We start from the raw sequence: 16415 nt of genomic DNA on the forward strand, positions 1-16415 counted from the left end.
TACTCCAGGCATCCCCAAACTTCGGCCCTCCAGATGTTTTGGACTACAATTCCCATCTTCCCCGACCACTGGTCCTGTTAGCTAGGGATCATGGGAGTTGTAGGCCAAAAATCTGGAGGGCCGCAGTTTGGGGATCCCTGGTTTACTCGCTCCTGCCTTCCATTCCCGAGGGCTCTGAGAATTTACATTGCAAAACCTCTGAAGCACTGAGGTTCCTGTCTGATGCCAAATGGGCAATTTGTTTTTATTGCAACTCTGCGCTTTTCCTTGTTGACAGCTGCATTGAGTTTTTGCGGGGGGGGGGGGGAGTGGGGTATAAATGTTTTAAATAAATGCGTGGTTAAGAGTATTGTTGAACTTATAGCTTCTGTCACACCCAGTTAGCTTTTTACAAAGCTCTAAAAAAACCTGATGAAATTGAAGGTTTTTCATTCTGCATTTTTTTGTTCTTTCTCTCTTCCAGGGAAGCTATCCGGTTTGGGAAGATTTCATAAACAAAGCTGGGAAGTTGCAGTCTCAGCTTAGGTAAGCTAAACCGCCGTGCCTCTCTTTCTGTCAGGTTTGCTCGTTTACTCTGCTCCTTATGTCTGTACTTCAAATGAGCTTGGACTTGGGGCGCAGATGCTTGCTGGCTCTCGGCAAACGATGGCTTGCAAATCTGGAGACAGCTCCCAGAACACACATTCCTTTTCCTTTTTCACCTCCCTTTTGCAGAGCAAATTCCCCTTTTCTCTTTCCGTAGTTTGAAGTCAAACCTTCGGTGCTGTGGACCATGATGCCCGCATGAATGAAAATTTGAACCCTTGGTTTGATGTAAATTAGGAAGCTATAGTTACTCGGGAATTTTGTGTTAACCGTGGTAAATATTGTGCTCAAGAGAATAAGGAACCTGTGACTCTCAGGGGTGTTGGACTCCAACTCCCATCAGCCCCAACCAGCATGGCCAGTGGTTCTGGGAAGATGGGAGTTGGAGTCCCAGCAACATTTGTAGGACCACGGCTTCCCCAGCCCTGATGTACAGTTTTGAACCATGGGCAAAGGCAACAATAAAGGAGCAAGTGAAAGGAGAATTCGCCGGAGATTGTCAACGGGGAAGTAACATCCATTCCCATGGCTAGCTTTATGATTTGCAAACTGTTGTTTCCAGAGAACCGGTGTGAAGTCTGCATTGTGCACATAGCCCTTGTTAGATTCTTTTCAATATTCTAGAATCGCTGCGCATGGCCCTCCCTCCCTTTGCCCCATAGCATATGCTCTGTGAAATACGGATGTCACCTGGGTGTGGTCTTTTCAGAAACCCAGTCCTGTATTGTCTGTTGGTATAATTTGGAGGAAATCTCAAGCAGACATTTCAAACTCTTCTTACTGGCAGGTAGTAAAAGTGAGTAGCATATTCCTCCAGTTCTGCCTTGAGGATGCGCTTCCTTCCTCCAGTGGCTTTGCTTCAGGCCCCACCCTGGATCTGGATTTTGCATTTTTGATCCGGATATGATTTATTTTTTTGCAAATCCTCATCTAGAAATATTCTCCATAGCTTGCTTGGAAGAGAGGAAATTGAAAGCATTTTGCAGAGACAGCGCAGGTAGACCCCGCAAATTGGTGCTTGCATTCTGTTTGCAAGACTTTAGATAGCAGTTGGTGCAGCAGTTCAGGTTTAGTAAAGCTGTCCTTATTTACATGCAAATTTGTTGGAAGTTTCCACAGGGAGAAACAGAGTGGTTCTGTTGTGTTCTTGTGTGATACAGGAAGCTTAGATTGGGCAGTTTATCTTTGACAGTGAAATTACTCAGATGATCGACTTTCTACTTGCCAGTGTCTCTGCAAAGTTGGATGTGCGGTTAGCCTAAGATTCGACCGAATTCTGTTTAACAAGTGAATAGCAATCTGGTTTGTCTTGTTTTCTGCTTCGTGGTTGTTGATAATGCCTAAATAACCAGAAAATGCTAAATCTAGAGGGTGTTTGGTTAACTGACTCTATGCCACACATCTCACTTAGCCTTTCTTGAAGCAGAAGGATAACATTCATTCTTCTCTCTTTCTCTTTGTTAAGGACTCCCAGTTCTGTACGTTTCATACCCATACTATTGATCAGCTGCTGGAGGAGAAGATGGGGAGGGGGCTGCAGTTTACTTGCAGCTGAGCCACACTATGTCCTTTTATACCCTTGTTTCTTTGGCAGTGTGCATGTGTGCCGTGAACAGTGGATGAAAACCTTCCCCACGAGAGCAACTTGCTTGGCATTCTGAGGCCTCTCTTGCTGCGAACCATTTCCCTACAGCAGATCTTGGCTAACGATTTCTTGATTCTCAAGTGGCTGCAAAAGGGAGGGGATTTTATGTGTGTCTTAAAAAGTCTTCAGCTGACCTGTGAAATGCTGTGCATCTTAACCTTTCTATGTGGCTGTTTTGTGCCCAGGAGTGCTGGTGGTCTGAGGCTGTAACTTTGCTTTTAGTAGTAAATAAGAGATTTTTCAGCCCTGGGATTCTCTGCCGTGCAAAGTGATTTGGAAGGAGGGAGGGGGTGTTTTTTGCAGGGGAGAAACAGCAGGCAGGGGAGGAGGCGCTTAACCCTTGGCCATCGCAACACCTCTTCCTGGCTGTGTTTTGCCTTTAGGGTGGGATTCCAGGATGTGTTTGCAAGCTCGGGGGGGGGGGGGAATTGTGTGTGCATGTGTGTGGAAGGGGCAGTAATTGCAACAGAAAACTCCTGGATAGAGAAGACCTTTCCTTCTGGAGGTTGATTCGCCATTGCAGATGTCAAGGCCTCTGCACCATTAACTGATGTTGGCAAGCATGAGGTTGCCCTCCACGGACAGGTTCCATCTTGAAGAATTCTTCCTTTTGGACCTGTGTTTAGTTCATTTCTCTCCTGCTGCTGTGCCCTTGTTTTTAGTTTCTCCCCAAAGTCATGTCCCAGATTCCTTTTTAAAATTTTAAATCTGAATATGCAATTAATTTAAAGCAGAGAAGGAAGCACTTTAGCACACGTTTTTGAGGTGAACAGGGTCCTTAAGACCTATTTATTCATGAAGTGCCGGCTATATTTAGGAAGCCCGGATTTGCATTTTGTTTCTTGCTGAGAGTAAGAATTTGGGGGCCCTGCTGCTTGCTACTAGATGCATGCTTGGAAAAGGGAATAAAAAGGCCATTGTGTTTGCAAGCCAAGGCAGCTTCCTGGGAGTTCTGTGCGGAAGGAGTGGTTGGCCAAGCTACATCATCCTCAGACTTCTGTGATGAATCTGTATACATCTTAAGACTGAAAGTGATGGGTGTGTGTGTGTGACTGTTTGAATGCTCCTCCAGCTGTTGTCCCTGTGCATTGAAATATAATGTCAGGCTAGAACATTCTCCCCATGCTAGTTATGAGAACACACACACACACACACACACACACACACACACAGCATGAGGGAGTCATATTTTTTAGGGTTATCTTACCTGAATTTTGAAGTGGTCCAGCCCAGCAACAGATACATCCTCGTGTGATACTACTGATCATGTTTTCTTGGTCAGAGGAACCACTGATACGACATGCTCACAAAGCAGGGAGGAGAGGAACTCTGTTGAACTCTGTTCCCCCTCCCATTTTTGAGTTGGAACATTCACCGCTAAGCCTGCATGACTTTCCCTGCTGGGATGCGCATTGTACATGGTCTCCAAATGCAAACACACGCACACCAGCTTCTTAAAATTGTACAGTTGGAAGGGACACCCAGGGTAATTTAGTCCAACCCCCTGCAATGCAGGAATGGCGAAACTGTGCAGGCTGTCCAGTGTCAGGTGATCTAGGATGGACTCAAGCTATACTTGTGCTCTTACTCCCAAAATACGAAATGGTGCCCCTCTAGAGATGTGGAGGGGGTGGGGAAACCACAGGGGGGAAATGGGAAAAGACCCTCAAAAATATTTCCTCCCACAGGCCTTCACATCTCTAGTACCCCCCCTCCTGCAAATTAATATAAGTGTAATTATATGTGTGCCGCTCTTCCAACAGGGCTTCCATTGGAGAATGACCTGGGAGGTGGCATTGCATGGGCTAGAATGCTTTGGCATTCCATGTTGATGCGCCCAGATTCACCTGCATGAAGCAGCTGTTGCCCTTGCCCCATGGTAGGGCCACCTCCTGGGATACTCGGGTCCCCAAACTTACCCGGCTTCATGCCAGTGCCCGCCGCGCCGATTGCACGGAGGGCGGAGGAGTGCGCGCCCATACGCATGCGCACACGCTATTTCCGGCGCACTTCCGGGTCGGAGGAGGCCTATGCGCATGCACACAAGCTATTTCCGGTGCTCCTCCACCCCGGAAGTGCGCCGGAAATAGCGTGTGTGCATGCACGCAAGCTGTTTCCGATGCTCCAGCCACCCAGAAGTGGGCAGCTGCGCCGCACCACACCAGTAAGAGCGGGCAGCGGGGGTTGCCAGGGGCCACATAAATGAGCCCCGTGGGCCGTAGTTTGGGGAAGCCTGCTCTAAATTAAATGTAAAATGGAGGCCCTATTTGCTTTAGAATACCTGAAGCCGCTCTGCAGTGGGAGCAAACAGGTCTGTCCCTGCCAGGGATTTGTACCAGGCTCCTAGGCTCCTGAAGGGCTGGTCTGCTCCCTGTCTGTACCCAGCACTGTGCCACTGGTTTGCCTGACGCGAGACTAGTGGGCTTTTGCATACATTTTGCTGGACACCGCTTCACCTGTGGTGTGCAAGATAAGCCAGCATTGATCAAACAAGTACTGGGCCCATTGTGCAGGGGTCTGGTCAGAATGCTGCCCTTTCCTGTTCTTATATTGCTCAATACACAGCACTCTTGCTTGTTCTTTTTATCCTCGGAAGAGATCTACGAGGTCTAAGCCTTATCCTCAAAGGCTGTTTCCCCCCAGCTTTGCTAGACTGGCCATTTATTTCTGGGAGCAGTGGTGTCAATAGCCTTTCTTTCTGTTTTAAGAGACAGAAACTTTGCGCCTGGAAGCTCCATAGGCGGCCGAGAAGCAGGTGCTGGAGACAGTACAGTTATTTAGCCTTTAGGTCAGGAATTTACAAACCAACAGCATTGGGAGAGGATCGCATTGAGTCTTTAGGGTACAGCTTAAAGCAGTGCCTAGCCATTGCAGTGCCTCCTGCGCGATGTGGAACTACAATTCCCTGCACCACTACCATGCTGACTGATGGGAGTTGGAATCGGGCGACATCTGGAGGGCACAGGTTGGCTATCCAAGTATTGTTTAGGGTAACCCCTTCCCTGCACTGTTTAAGAGCTTGAGAATTGTTTCTCTCCCTCTGTGTATTAAAGCACACATTCAAAATATGGTTTAGTTGTCAAACATGCCACTCAAATCCAGTAATTGCCTGGATTTGTAATTCTGTGTTCTTCCTTCTCTCTTCTGTCCAAGGACTGCTTCATACTCTACATGAGTTTTTTTCCATTCAAGTGTAGACTTGGCTGGAAGTTGGGCTGATGCCGCCGCGAAGCTCACATGATTCTTGCATTCACGCCAAAATTTTAGGTGCTGCTCTTCTTAGGTGTAAAGGTAAAGGGACCCCTGACCACTAGGTCAAGTCGTGACCGACTCTGGGGTTGCGCGCTCATCTCGCATTATTGGCCGAGGGAGCTGGCGTATAGCTTCCAGGTCATGTGGCCAGCATGACAAAGCCGCTTCTGGCGAACCAGAGCAGCACACGGACACGCTGTTTACCTTCCCGCCAGAGCGGTACCTATTTATCTGCTTGCACTTTGATGTGCTTTCAAACTGCTAGGTTGGCAGGAGTTGTGACCGAGCAACGGGAGCTCACCCCGTTGCGGGGATTCGAACCACCAACCTTCTGATCGGCAAGCCCTAGGCTCTATGGTCTAACCCACAGCACCACCCACGTCCCGTGTACACCCCCCCAAACCAAATGTGTGCAGAGGATGCTGTTGATAATAGTGCTTCACTGCGTATCAGAACAATTATTTACCTTCCTTTGTTCTTCAGAGCAGGGACGTTGAACCTGTAGCCCTCCAGATTTGTTATTGGACTCCAAACCCTCCACCAGCTCCTGCCAAGATGGCCGGTGTTCAGGGATTATGGGAGGCTGGCTGTCCAGATGAACTACATCTCCCACCATCCCTGACCATTGGCTGTGCTGGCTGGGATGGATAGGAGATGTAGTTCAGCGACAGATTAAAAGGTTTAGAGGTTCTCCCTCTCTCCTTTAGAAGCACCACCTGTCTTTTTGTTGTTGTTCAAGTAAACTCTGTAAGAAAATAGGAGAAAAGCAAGTTTTCTGCGGTGCCATCCAAAAGCAAGAAAGTGATTTAGGGTACAAATAAAGCTGTGAGATTCCCTTTTGTATTTTGTAGGAGCTCAAATTAGGAGGTTGTTGTGGTTTTTGTTTTCTGTTTGCAATGCTAATGCATTTTCCTTTTCGGTGCGCAGAGTTCTAAATAAGCTGTGTCTCGCGGTTTCTTAACGTCACATTATCTGCCTTGTATTTTAGGACAACGGTGGTAGCCGCAGCGGCGTTCCTGGATGCCTTTCAGAAAGTGGCCGACATGGCGACGAACACCCGTGGTAAGCAGATGCGTCTCTTAACAGCCTTTGCTAACCTGATGCCCTCCAAATGTTTTGGGCTTTGGCTGGTGGGCGCTAGGTTGGCGAAGGAAGTTTGGCGAAGGCTGAGTTGCGTTTTATTCTGTTGAGCAAAATATTATGTGATTTTAACATTCGTAGGCTCTCCCGGTCTCTCTCTCTCTCTCTCTCCCGGTCTCTCTCTCTCTCTCTCTCTCTCTCTGAAACCCTGCCAACAGCCAAATCTGTTAGACATCTGTGAAATAGTCCCCCGTTCCCTCGAAAGTGTGAATATGTTCTACATGAGCAGAAATAATAATAATAAATAAATAAAATTAATAGACTGCTTGGAAAAAAGCCGAAAAGCCAGAAACCTGTCATTGAAGTTTGACTGGTGTAAATAACAGGCCTGCTGCTATATTTCGCCATCTGAACGGTATCTCAGTCCAAAATGAAAAGGGTGGGTTAGATTTTTTTTAAAAAAGGTGGATTTATTGAAATATATTGAAGCATGTTATGAGAGCAGAATGCAAATGTGTTTTGCAGCTTGGCGAGGTAAGTCTGCAGTTCATTTTACTCAGCTATGCTGCTCACGACCACCTGAAAGGAGGAGTAAAATACTATTTCCAGTTTACAAAGACTTCCGTGCCCAGAGCTAATTACTTACTCACCATAGACGAGCGGCTTCTTATAAGCCTGGTGTTTTTGGCAGCCTCACGCTTAGAAGCCGAAGCCAATTCTGTATAGTTTGGCAAAGGTGACAGACTTCCAGGGACCTTTCCTTTCCAGTTTGCCGTCTTTACTTACACGGAGGCTTCTGCTGTGTATGTATTCTTAGTTTGCTCCAGAGGAATATATCTTGGCTCTCTTAGAATCATGGCATTGATAGCTCAGTCTGTGGAGGAAGAGACTCTTAATCACAGGGTCATGGGTTCGAGCTCCCCATTGGGCAAGAGACATTCCTGCATTTCAAGGGGTAGGTAGGAGTAGATGACCCCCGCGGTCCTTTCCAACTTGGTCCTTTCCAACTCGGCTGGATTTTCTTCACCATTTGATTATGCCAGTGTCTGTTTCCTGCTTTTCAGTGGGTAGGTAATACAGTGGTCCCTCGACTTACGAAGTACTCGACTTACGAAATTCCGAGTTACGAATGGAAAAAAATGGCTGCACGCTTACGTTTTTTTCTACATCCGAAAGGAAAACCGTTGCGGTTTAGATGGGGTTTTCTCGACTTACGAATTTTAGATGCGGTTTACTCGACTTACGAATTTTTCCGTTTCCAATGCATTCCTATGGGAAACTGCTTTTTTCGACTTACAGACTTTTCGACCTACGAATGTGCATTCGGAACGGATTAAATTCGTAAGTCGAGGGACCACTGTATCCCCGATTTGGGGTGCCTGGCGCAGTCGTACAGAAGGCCACTTGGGGAAAACTATAGATTCAGCACCCCCCCCCCTGCACTACACGTCGAAAACAAATGTTTGTGTGAGCCATGCATAATTATTGGCAATGGAACTTTCTGCTATTCTAATATTCCTAACTAAGTGGCATGTATGGGTGTGGCTGCAAAAGTGTGTAAAAAATAAAGATAAAATTATTTTGTCCACCACAATACCTCAAGGAGTGGGGGGAGGGAAAGCACGATGGCCTTCCAGATGTTACTGGACTACAACTCCCATCATCCCTGACCGTTTCCCATTCTAGCTGGGACCAATCCAACAACATCTGGAACGCTGCAGGTTAGCAACCCCCGTCTTAGAGCTATGGGTGATGTTGCAGAGTCATGCCTTTAGAGGTGGGAAGGGACATTGTGATGTCCCAAAGGCGTTTCATGGTGGTCAAAGCGGTGGTTGACGGTGCTGCCCTAATTTCGCATCTTGGTGGGGCCGTCGTCAGGGAGGGGCTGGAGGAGGAGAGGTAGACAGGCCTTGCAGCTTGCTCTCGCACGTTTCTGCCTCATGGTGTCCTGAGCAGTCAAGTTTAGCAAGGCCCCTGGAGTACCCTGGGCAAAGTAAAGGTAAAGGGACCCCTGACCATTAGGTCCAGTCGTGACCGACTCTGCGGTTGCGGCGCTCATCTCGCATTATTGGCCGAGGGAGCCGGCGTACAGCTTCCAGGTCATGTGGCCAGCATGACAAAGCCGCTTCTGGCGAACCAGAGCAGCACACGGAAACGTTGTTTACCTTCCCACTGTAGTGGTTCCTATTTATCTACTTGCATTTTGATGTGCTTTCGAACTGCTAGGTTGGCAGGAGCTGGGACCAAGCAACAGGAGCTCACCCCGTCACAGGGATTCGAACTGCCGACCTTCTGATCAGCAAGCCCTAGGCTCAGTGGTTTAACCCACAGTGCCACCTGGGCAAAGTAGCAGCTGCCAAATCATGCCTTGGGTTTGCTATCATGGCCTGACACTTGTACTTTTCTGCTTGCATTTGGGAACAATATCTGCTGGACAGTGTTTTGTGGTGCTTTGCTGCAGAGTAATCCCAACAAATTTAGTGCATGTATTGCAATGCTGCTGGCTTTAGACTTCCTACTACCGTACATTACCTGTTTCCCCACCTTAACTTGTAAGATGCCCTCTTGCCAAAAGGTGCCCTTTAGAGATTTGGCAGACATCTCTCTCCCCCCTCCCCCCGCTGCCCCCAAACAAACCAGACTAGGGAAGGGAGTCTAGGCACACTCCTAAAATAAAATACAAAAAGCATATTCTGGGCAAACCCTCAAAATGCAAAAGCTTCTGGTTTATTGTCGTCTTCAAAATAGTGGTTTCTATGAAGCAGCCTTCGCTGCTGTGTTGTTCTCGGAATAAACTTAACACCTGTGGGGGAGGAAGAGGGGCGAGAATCCTTGAATTAGGCCTCCATTTAGCTTCTGCACAGAATGGGTGAAATACGCCCCTTTTTGTGATCTGAAAAGGCCCCATTTGGTGCTGTGACTTGCTTTCAAAGTCTAGCGAACGCCGGGTAAAAATAGAGCAATTAATTAAGAGCCGGGTTATTTAATACGGCTCTAATGGTTGAGCCAGCTGTTGTTCGGAGAACTGCTATTTCAAAAGCATGTAGTATCGCGCAGCCAATGTTCACACGCAGCAGAATTGTGTGATGCGGTTGGGGGTTTGTGTGTGTGTTTGTACCACTGCAGGTGAAAGGATTCCATATTGGAATATTTCCAACACAAAAAAATAAATAACTTTCTACTTGGGGAAGAGTAGCTCATCTGAAAAGCAGCTGGTTTAGAATCTTCCTCTCCGGTGCGGTAGCTAAGGGCAGGCGACACGGCACCTTCCAGATGTTTCAAGCTATATATCTCACGAGCCCCACCCAGCATGGCCAAGGGTTCAATGCAAATTGAAGCCCACAACATCTGCAGAGCGCCATATTGGTTTTCCCTGTACTAAGCTGGCTGGCATTTGTGGAGAAGCACCCTGGCGTATAGCGGAGTAGGAGAGCGGGGGGGGGGGGAAACCAAAATCTGCCAACTACTTTGGTTTCAGATGATAGTACATAGGTAAATGAGCCTATAAAGCCTGGGACACAAATTTTCACAGCCCTCTAGTGCCTATGGTGACTCATTACTAGAAATAATGTTGTTGTTTAGTTGTTTAGTCGTGTCCGACTCTTCGTGACCCCATGGACCATAGCACGCCAGGCACTCCTGTCTTCCACTGCCTCCCGCAGTTTGGTCAGACTCATGTTGGTGGCTTTGAGAACACTGTCCAACCATCTCGTCCTCTGTCGTCCCCTTCTCCTAGTGCCCTCCATCTTTCCCAACAATAATGTAGTGCCCTCAATCTTTCCCAGAAATAATGTATTTAGCATTAATTCTGGAAGCGTGTACTCAATTTTGGCCAAACTTAAGCCTCTGGGAGAATCGAGTGTACAATTTTAACTACTTCACATATCATAGAATCATAGAGTTGGAAGAGACCACAAGGGCCATCCAGTCCAACCCCCTGCCAAGCAGGAAACACCATCAAAGCATTCCTGACCGATGGCTGTCAAGCCTCTGCTTAAAGACCTCCAAAGAAGGAGACTCCACCACACTCCTTGGTAGCAAATTCCACTGTTGAACAGCTCTTACTTTCAGGAAGTTCTTCCTAATATTTAGGTGGAATCTTCTTTCTTGTAGTTTGAATCCATTGCTCCGTGTCCGCTTCTCAATAGAACCAGAACTTGGGAGACTGCCTCCAGAGAGCTCTGTGCTCTGGCTGTTTAGTGTGTGTTTGATTCCACATGTCTGTAGTTCTCTGGCAAATCTCTCACTCTGAAAGGATTGCTTCACACGCACACACTGAGAGTCCCTATTGGAAGCGACTACTTTCTAGGAATATATCCCATCCCTCCATGAAAGTCGCTGGGCTCGGTGATTCTGCACATTGGTGTCTTGCTGTGTGCAAATTGCTTCCCTGAAGCGGTTCTTAGCATGAGGTTGCAATAGCGCTAAGGTGATGAGGATGCCCTGAGTGGACATAGGCCACATGCTGCTTTTATTTCAAACTGACTCCCAATTTACCCAGCACGTACACCTGCCTTAAGGCAGGGCTATTACCCAGGTTGCAAGCTCTGCATACATGCAGGAACATGCCACCTTAACGGATGCGTAGCTCCTATGCGCCTCGCCTCCCATTCTTGCGTAGCATCTCAAAGGAAAAATGCAACGGCCCAGCAAGTGTATCATAGGAACCTAGGAAGCTGCCTTATACAGAGTGAAACCACTAGTCCATTTAGCTCAGTATTGCCTGCACGGACTGGCAGCGGCTCTTCTAAGATTTTAGGTGGGGTCTTCTCTAGCAGGAGATATTGGGTACCTTCTGCAAGCAGAGCAGAGCACTGTTCTGTGGCCCTTCCAGCGGGGATGAGGAAATGCGCAGGTGTGTCCACATGTACAGTCGTGTTAAAAGTATCGTAGCACAACGCAAAATGCTGACTCGTGTTCCTAATTGCAGAAAAGGAAGGGAGGGGGCTTTCTTTTTAAATAATTTTTTTAAAAAACCTGATGGGAAAATTGCCTGGTTAAAATCTTTTTTAAATGCCTTGCAGCATTATTGTTTACGGGAAGTTTGCAATCTATTTTAAGGCCTGGCCATTCTAGCTGAGGGAAGCATTTTATCCCTGTCGGTCCGCAGCAACCCTAGTCAGGCTCCTTTTTTTTATCAGTGCGCACTTTGCATGGAGAAAACTGCTTCGTGTATAGTACTTCCATGTGCACATACTGTATTATTAAAAAGGTAACACGCCTAAATGGAAAGCTAGAGTTACTTTCAGTGTCCTGTGGCCATTGTCTACTCTCTTTTTTCCCTCCTGCCCTCTTCCAAGTACATATTAGTATGAAGTCAGAAGTAGCGTGTAGAGTGAAAACTCCAGTTTCTAGAGTCGGGAACAGTTTCTCTGTACCACGGAATTCAGCCTGGCTTCCCCGCTCCAGCTCTTCACAAATCTTTTAACATTTTGCTTGTTTACCCAAGTGAAATTTCTTCCCAGAGCTTGCAAATAAAAAGGAAGCCCGCACTGTTTGCAGAAAAGTCGGTGCCTTTGTTTGGAAGTAAAGGTGCACATCTGCTGTTTTCTAGCCTAGTTACGGCATGGTCCTGCTAGAATTCGAATCCTAATTGCAGATGTTTTTGCACAGGGCTAGGTCTGTGTAACAGTTCGTTTCTGAACTTCTAGCGATGTGTGTGGCTACACGAGGACGAGGCAGTGTCAGCTGAGGAACTGGATCTGCACCCTGGATTCCCCCCCCCCCTCCAAAAATAAAAATAAAAAAATGATTTGAGTCCTTGGCCTATCCCAGAGTAGGGGTCAGCAATCAGCAGCCTGCGTGCCAATTCTGGAACCCTGGGGCAAACATGGAATGTGGGGGAAGGTGCTGGCTAGGTCCTTTGGATTTGCCATAAACCCACGTCGAAACAAAATTTGAAAAATTCCTTCCAGTAGCACCTTAGAGACCAACTGAGTTTGTCATTGGTATGAGCTTTCGTGTGCATGCACACTTCTTCAGATACACTGAAACAGAAGTCACCAGACCCTTATGTATACTCTGAGGGTGGGGAGGGGTATTACTCAGGAGGGTGGTGGGAATGGGTGATTGGCTGGTAGGTGTGGACGACCTGTGGGCTACTGTTAACGACTGCAGTTGGTCTTACAGGAAAAAGCAAGGGGTGAGATGGCTAGAGATAGCTTTATCATGTATAATGAGATAAGAATCCAATGTCTCTATTCAGACCAGGTATCTCCATGGTTTTAAGTTTGGTAAAGGTAAAGGGACCCCTGACCATTAGGTCCAGTCGTGACTGACTCTGGGGTTGCGCGCTCATCTCGCATTATTGGCCGAGGGAGCCGACGTATAGCTTCCAGGTCATGTGGCCAGCATGACAAAGCCGCTTCTGGCAAACCAGAGCAGCACATGGAAACGCTGTTTACCTTCCCGCTGTAGCGGTTCCTATTTATCTACTTGCACTTTGATGTGCTTTCGAACTGCTAGGTTGGCAGGAGCTGGGACCGAGCAACGGGAGCTCACCCCGTCACAGGGATTCGAACCGCCGACCTTCTGATCAGCAAGCCCTAGGCTCAGTGGTTTAACCCACAGCGCCACCTGGGTCAGTTGCAATCCCGCAACTTCTCTTTCCAGTCTGTTTCTAAAACCTGTAACCAGAAACCCACATGTCACAGAGGATTGGAAATGGCTATCGTTGGTTTCTAACTCTGGCTACTCTGTTCTCCCTGCACTGTTGGAGGTAGTGGGTTGTTGAAGACCAGTTTCTGGAAAACCACAGGAGGAGAGAGTGCTCTTGCGCTCATGTCCTATTTGGGGGATTCCCATTGGGATCTGGCTGGTCACTTTGAGAACAAGATCCTGCACTAGGTGGGCCACTGGCATGAACCAAGAAGCTATTCTCCATGTTCTTACGTTACATTGACATTGGTGCATGTTGGTGGGGGAATCATCTGCCCCACACGTCATTCATTTTGCCCCCCCCCCCCTGGTAAATCCAGGTGCTAACTTCAAGTGGTGCATCTGCAAGAACTGAGCTTTTTTTGTTTTTTGTTGGAAATGTAGTTCTTAGTAAGAATCAACAGCAAAGAAGTGACTGCTGCATTTAATACTTCATTTATTCAATATTTAATATCTATGTGTTAATATTTATCCGTCGCTTTACTCTTGGAAATGACTTAAAGCAGCTTACAGATACAAGGGAGATGCTAATAGCACTTACGTTCAACACAATAATAACAACAACCTAATAACAAAATGCATTAGGGCAACCAGTAACTTGAACTTGGGAGCAAAAAATCAGGAACTTTCCCTGCAGGGTGGATAAAAACCAATGATTTTTTTTTAAAAAAATAAATAAATAAATAAAAATAAATCGGTTTTTTTTAAAAAATTTAAATTTAAATTTAAAATTAAAATTAAATTAAAATTAAATTAAAAAATTAAATTAAATTAAATTAAATTTAAATTGGTTTTCTTAAAAAAATTAAAAATTAAATTAAATTAAATTAAATTTAAATTGGTTTTCTTAAAAAAAAATGCTCTCAGAGGCAAGTATCTTTCCAAATATAGCTTTCTAGTTAAAGGTAAAGGGACCCCTGACCATTAGGTCCAGTCGTGACCGACTCTGGGGTTGCGGCGCTCATCTCGCATTATTGACCGAGGGAGCCGGCGTACAGCTTCCAGGTCATGTGGCCAGCATGACAAAGCCACTTCTGGCAAACCAGAGCAGCACACGGAAACACTATTTACCTTCCCGCTGTAGCGGTACCTATTTATCTACTTGCACTTTGACATGCTTTTGAACTGCTAGGTTGGCAGGAGCTGGGACCGAGCAACGGGAGCTCACCCCGTCTGTGGGGATTCGAACCGTGGACCTTCTGATCGGCAAGCTCTAGGCTCTGTGGTTTAACCCACAGCGCCACCTGCGTTTTCTAGTTACGTTACCTTATAGTCCAAAGGCCATCAGGAAATAAGGATTCAATTTTTTCATGTGTGCTGAAAATCAGTCTGAGTTTTGTTTTTTGTTTTTTTAAAGTTTAACCACATCAGTTAACAAACATGGATGCATACGCTATAATGTTATTGTTTTAGTTCAATAAATTGTTTAAATTGTTATTAAGGAAATGATTATTTTTCTCCTTCAAATAAAGTACAGCAGAAAAGTTGTCCAAATATAAACAGTTAACTTAGTAAACCTCACAAAAAATGTCATAATTATCTGTCCGTGTATTTCTAATAGTATAACAAAATCAGTACTTTTTGTTTATAACTGCAAAAACTACTCTGAAGATTTATTATTCCAAAAAAGGAAACCTTCAACTGGTTGTAAATATTAAGGTCATACCAGCAGGAATGCCTTTCTGGAAAAATATATATGAGTTAAATCAATTACTGACTAGTGATTTAAATCAATTTGATTTAAATCAAATCCACCCTGCTGCCCAGTGAAAAAGAGAAGGTAACAGAGTGAAATGCAGGAATTCCTGCAGCGGGTGTGTAGAGAAAAGAACATATGGTATATTAACAATGAGGAAGAGCCAAAAGTGGTGAGTATTGCTTTGTTTTGTTCTTAAGCAGTATTAGAAACTGAGATATGAAAGCTTAGGAACTAAATGAACTGCAGCTGAAACATCACGTTCATTTTTCACACGGTCTAGTCTTTCCCCTGCCCACCCCCCTAATATTCTTAAGAGGGTCATATCAGCAGAATGCTCCTGTTCAACAGGAATTATAAACTTTGTCCTGTTGCCGCTTCAACACTGAACCAAAACAGAGACTGTCTTAGATAACCGGAAGCCTGTTGAGTTCCTTGGTCAACATGTGACTTACTTTGTGTGCGTATAGCAGCTACAGCTTTGAAATGGTGAGCGTTCGGAAGATTTTATCCCTACCAGTTCTACAATCCAGTGATTCTGTGATTTATTTCCTGATTTATTGACTGCCTTTTAGAACACAGTTGCCCCTCCAAGGTGGTGTATGAGTCAAAATAAAAATTCAGCAATCCTCCTCATTAAACATAATGCAATCTTCCAATTAAAACCACATTAAGCCTCTTTAAAATAGAGCAGTAGCAAGGTTGCATTTTGCTTCGTGCTCCTTGCGTTCCCCCATCTGCCCTAGATGCTTGCCTTGTTCTTACATCACTACCTGAAAGGCATTGTTTGTCTTTAAAATAAGAAGTTGCGGAATTACTGGGTGGAATCCCACCTAGTGCCAAGGCAAGTGTTCTTCCAGCGCAAAGTTCTCCGCTTGTGCAGTGGAACATTCTCCCCTCGCACGCCCCCTAAATCTCTTCTCAGGGTTCCCCCAAACCTCTGGAGTAGATTTTGGGAAGATATGGGGCACACGTAACGAAGTGGGATGGCAAACCTTGCGCTGACAGGACATGTTAGTACCATCCCTCCACAGGTGGGTCTAGCGCCACCGTTGAATGCCTTTTGTTAGTAGCTCAAGAAGACTCACCCCCTTTGGTTGGAACAATGTTATAAGAACTTCCCACCTCTGCAGAGAAAGTAGAAATATTGAATGCATTGTTGTTTCGATGGCTTAATTGCAATGCTGTTTTATTGCATTGAATGGTTGTACCCCTGCTCTGGGAGCTTAGGATGAAGGGGTGGGTAAGAAATGTATGTAATTTTTATTAAATGTTTTGCACATCTCTTTTAAAGAAGGTTTGCATGCAGGAGGTGGTGGTGCTTAATCCCCTGTGGTTGTTGCAATGCTTTGCTTCCATTCTGATTCCTCATTGTCTTAAAGGGGGTCTTGTACCACTGAATTTCAGAAGACCTGATAAAATTGTCTTCCCTCCCCTCCCAAAAAAAGGGGGAGAGATATCATGTTGACTCATTGTTTGGGAGCTCCTGAGATAAAGTTG

The 16415-nt window shown here is 45.9% G+C and overlaps 1 protein-coding gene across 15 annotated transcripts in view; it reads left to right on the forward strand.

Moving 5' to 3' along the window:
- The window catches only part of MTSS1 (MTSS I-BAR domain containing 1), a 145070-nt gene that overhangs the window by 19786 nt on the left and 108869 nt on the right, over positions 1-16415 (forward strand). For all 15 annotated transcript variants that reach the window (XM_060277626.1, XM_060277632.1, XM_060277627.1 and 12 more), the window contains exons 2-3: positions 464-525; positions 6471-6544. In XM_060277626.1, the coding sequence (XP_060133609.1) occupies positions 464-525; positions 6471-6544 (136 nt within the window). The remainder of the gene's footprint in view (positions 1-463; positions 526-6470; positions 6545-16415) is intronic.

This window comes from Zootoca vivipara, chromosome 8, assembly GCF_963506605.1.
Source record: "Zootoca vivipara chromosome 8, rZooViv1.1, whole genome shotgun sequence".
In the NCBI taxonomy this organism is placed as follows: domain Eukaryota; kingdom Metazoa; phylum Chordata; class Lepidosauria; order Squamata; family Lacertidae; genus Zootoca; species Zootoca vivipara.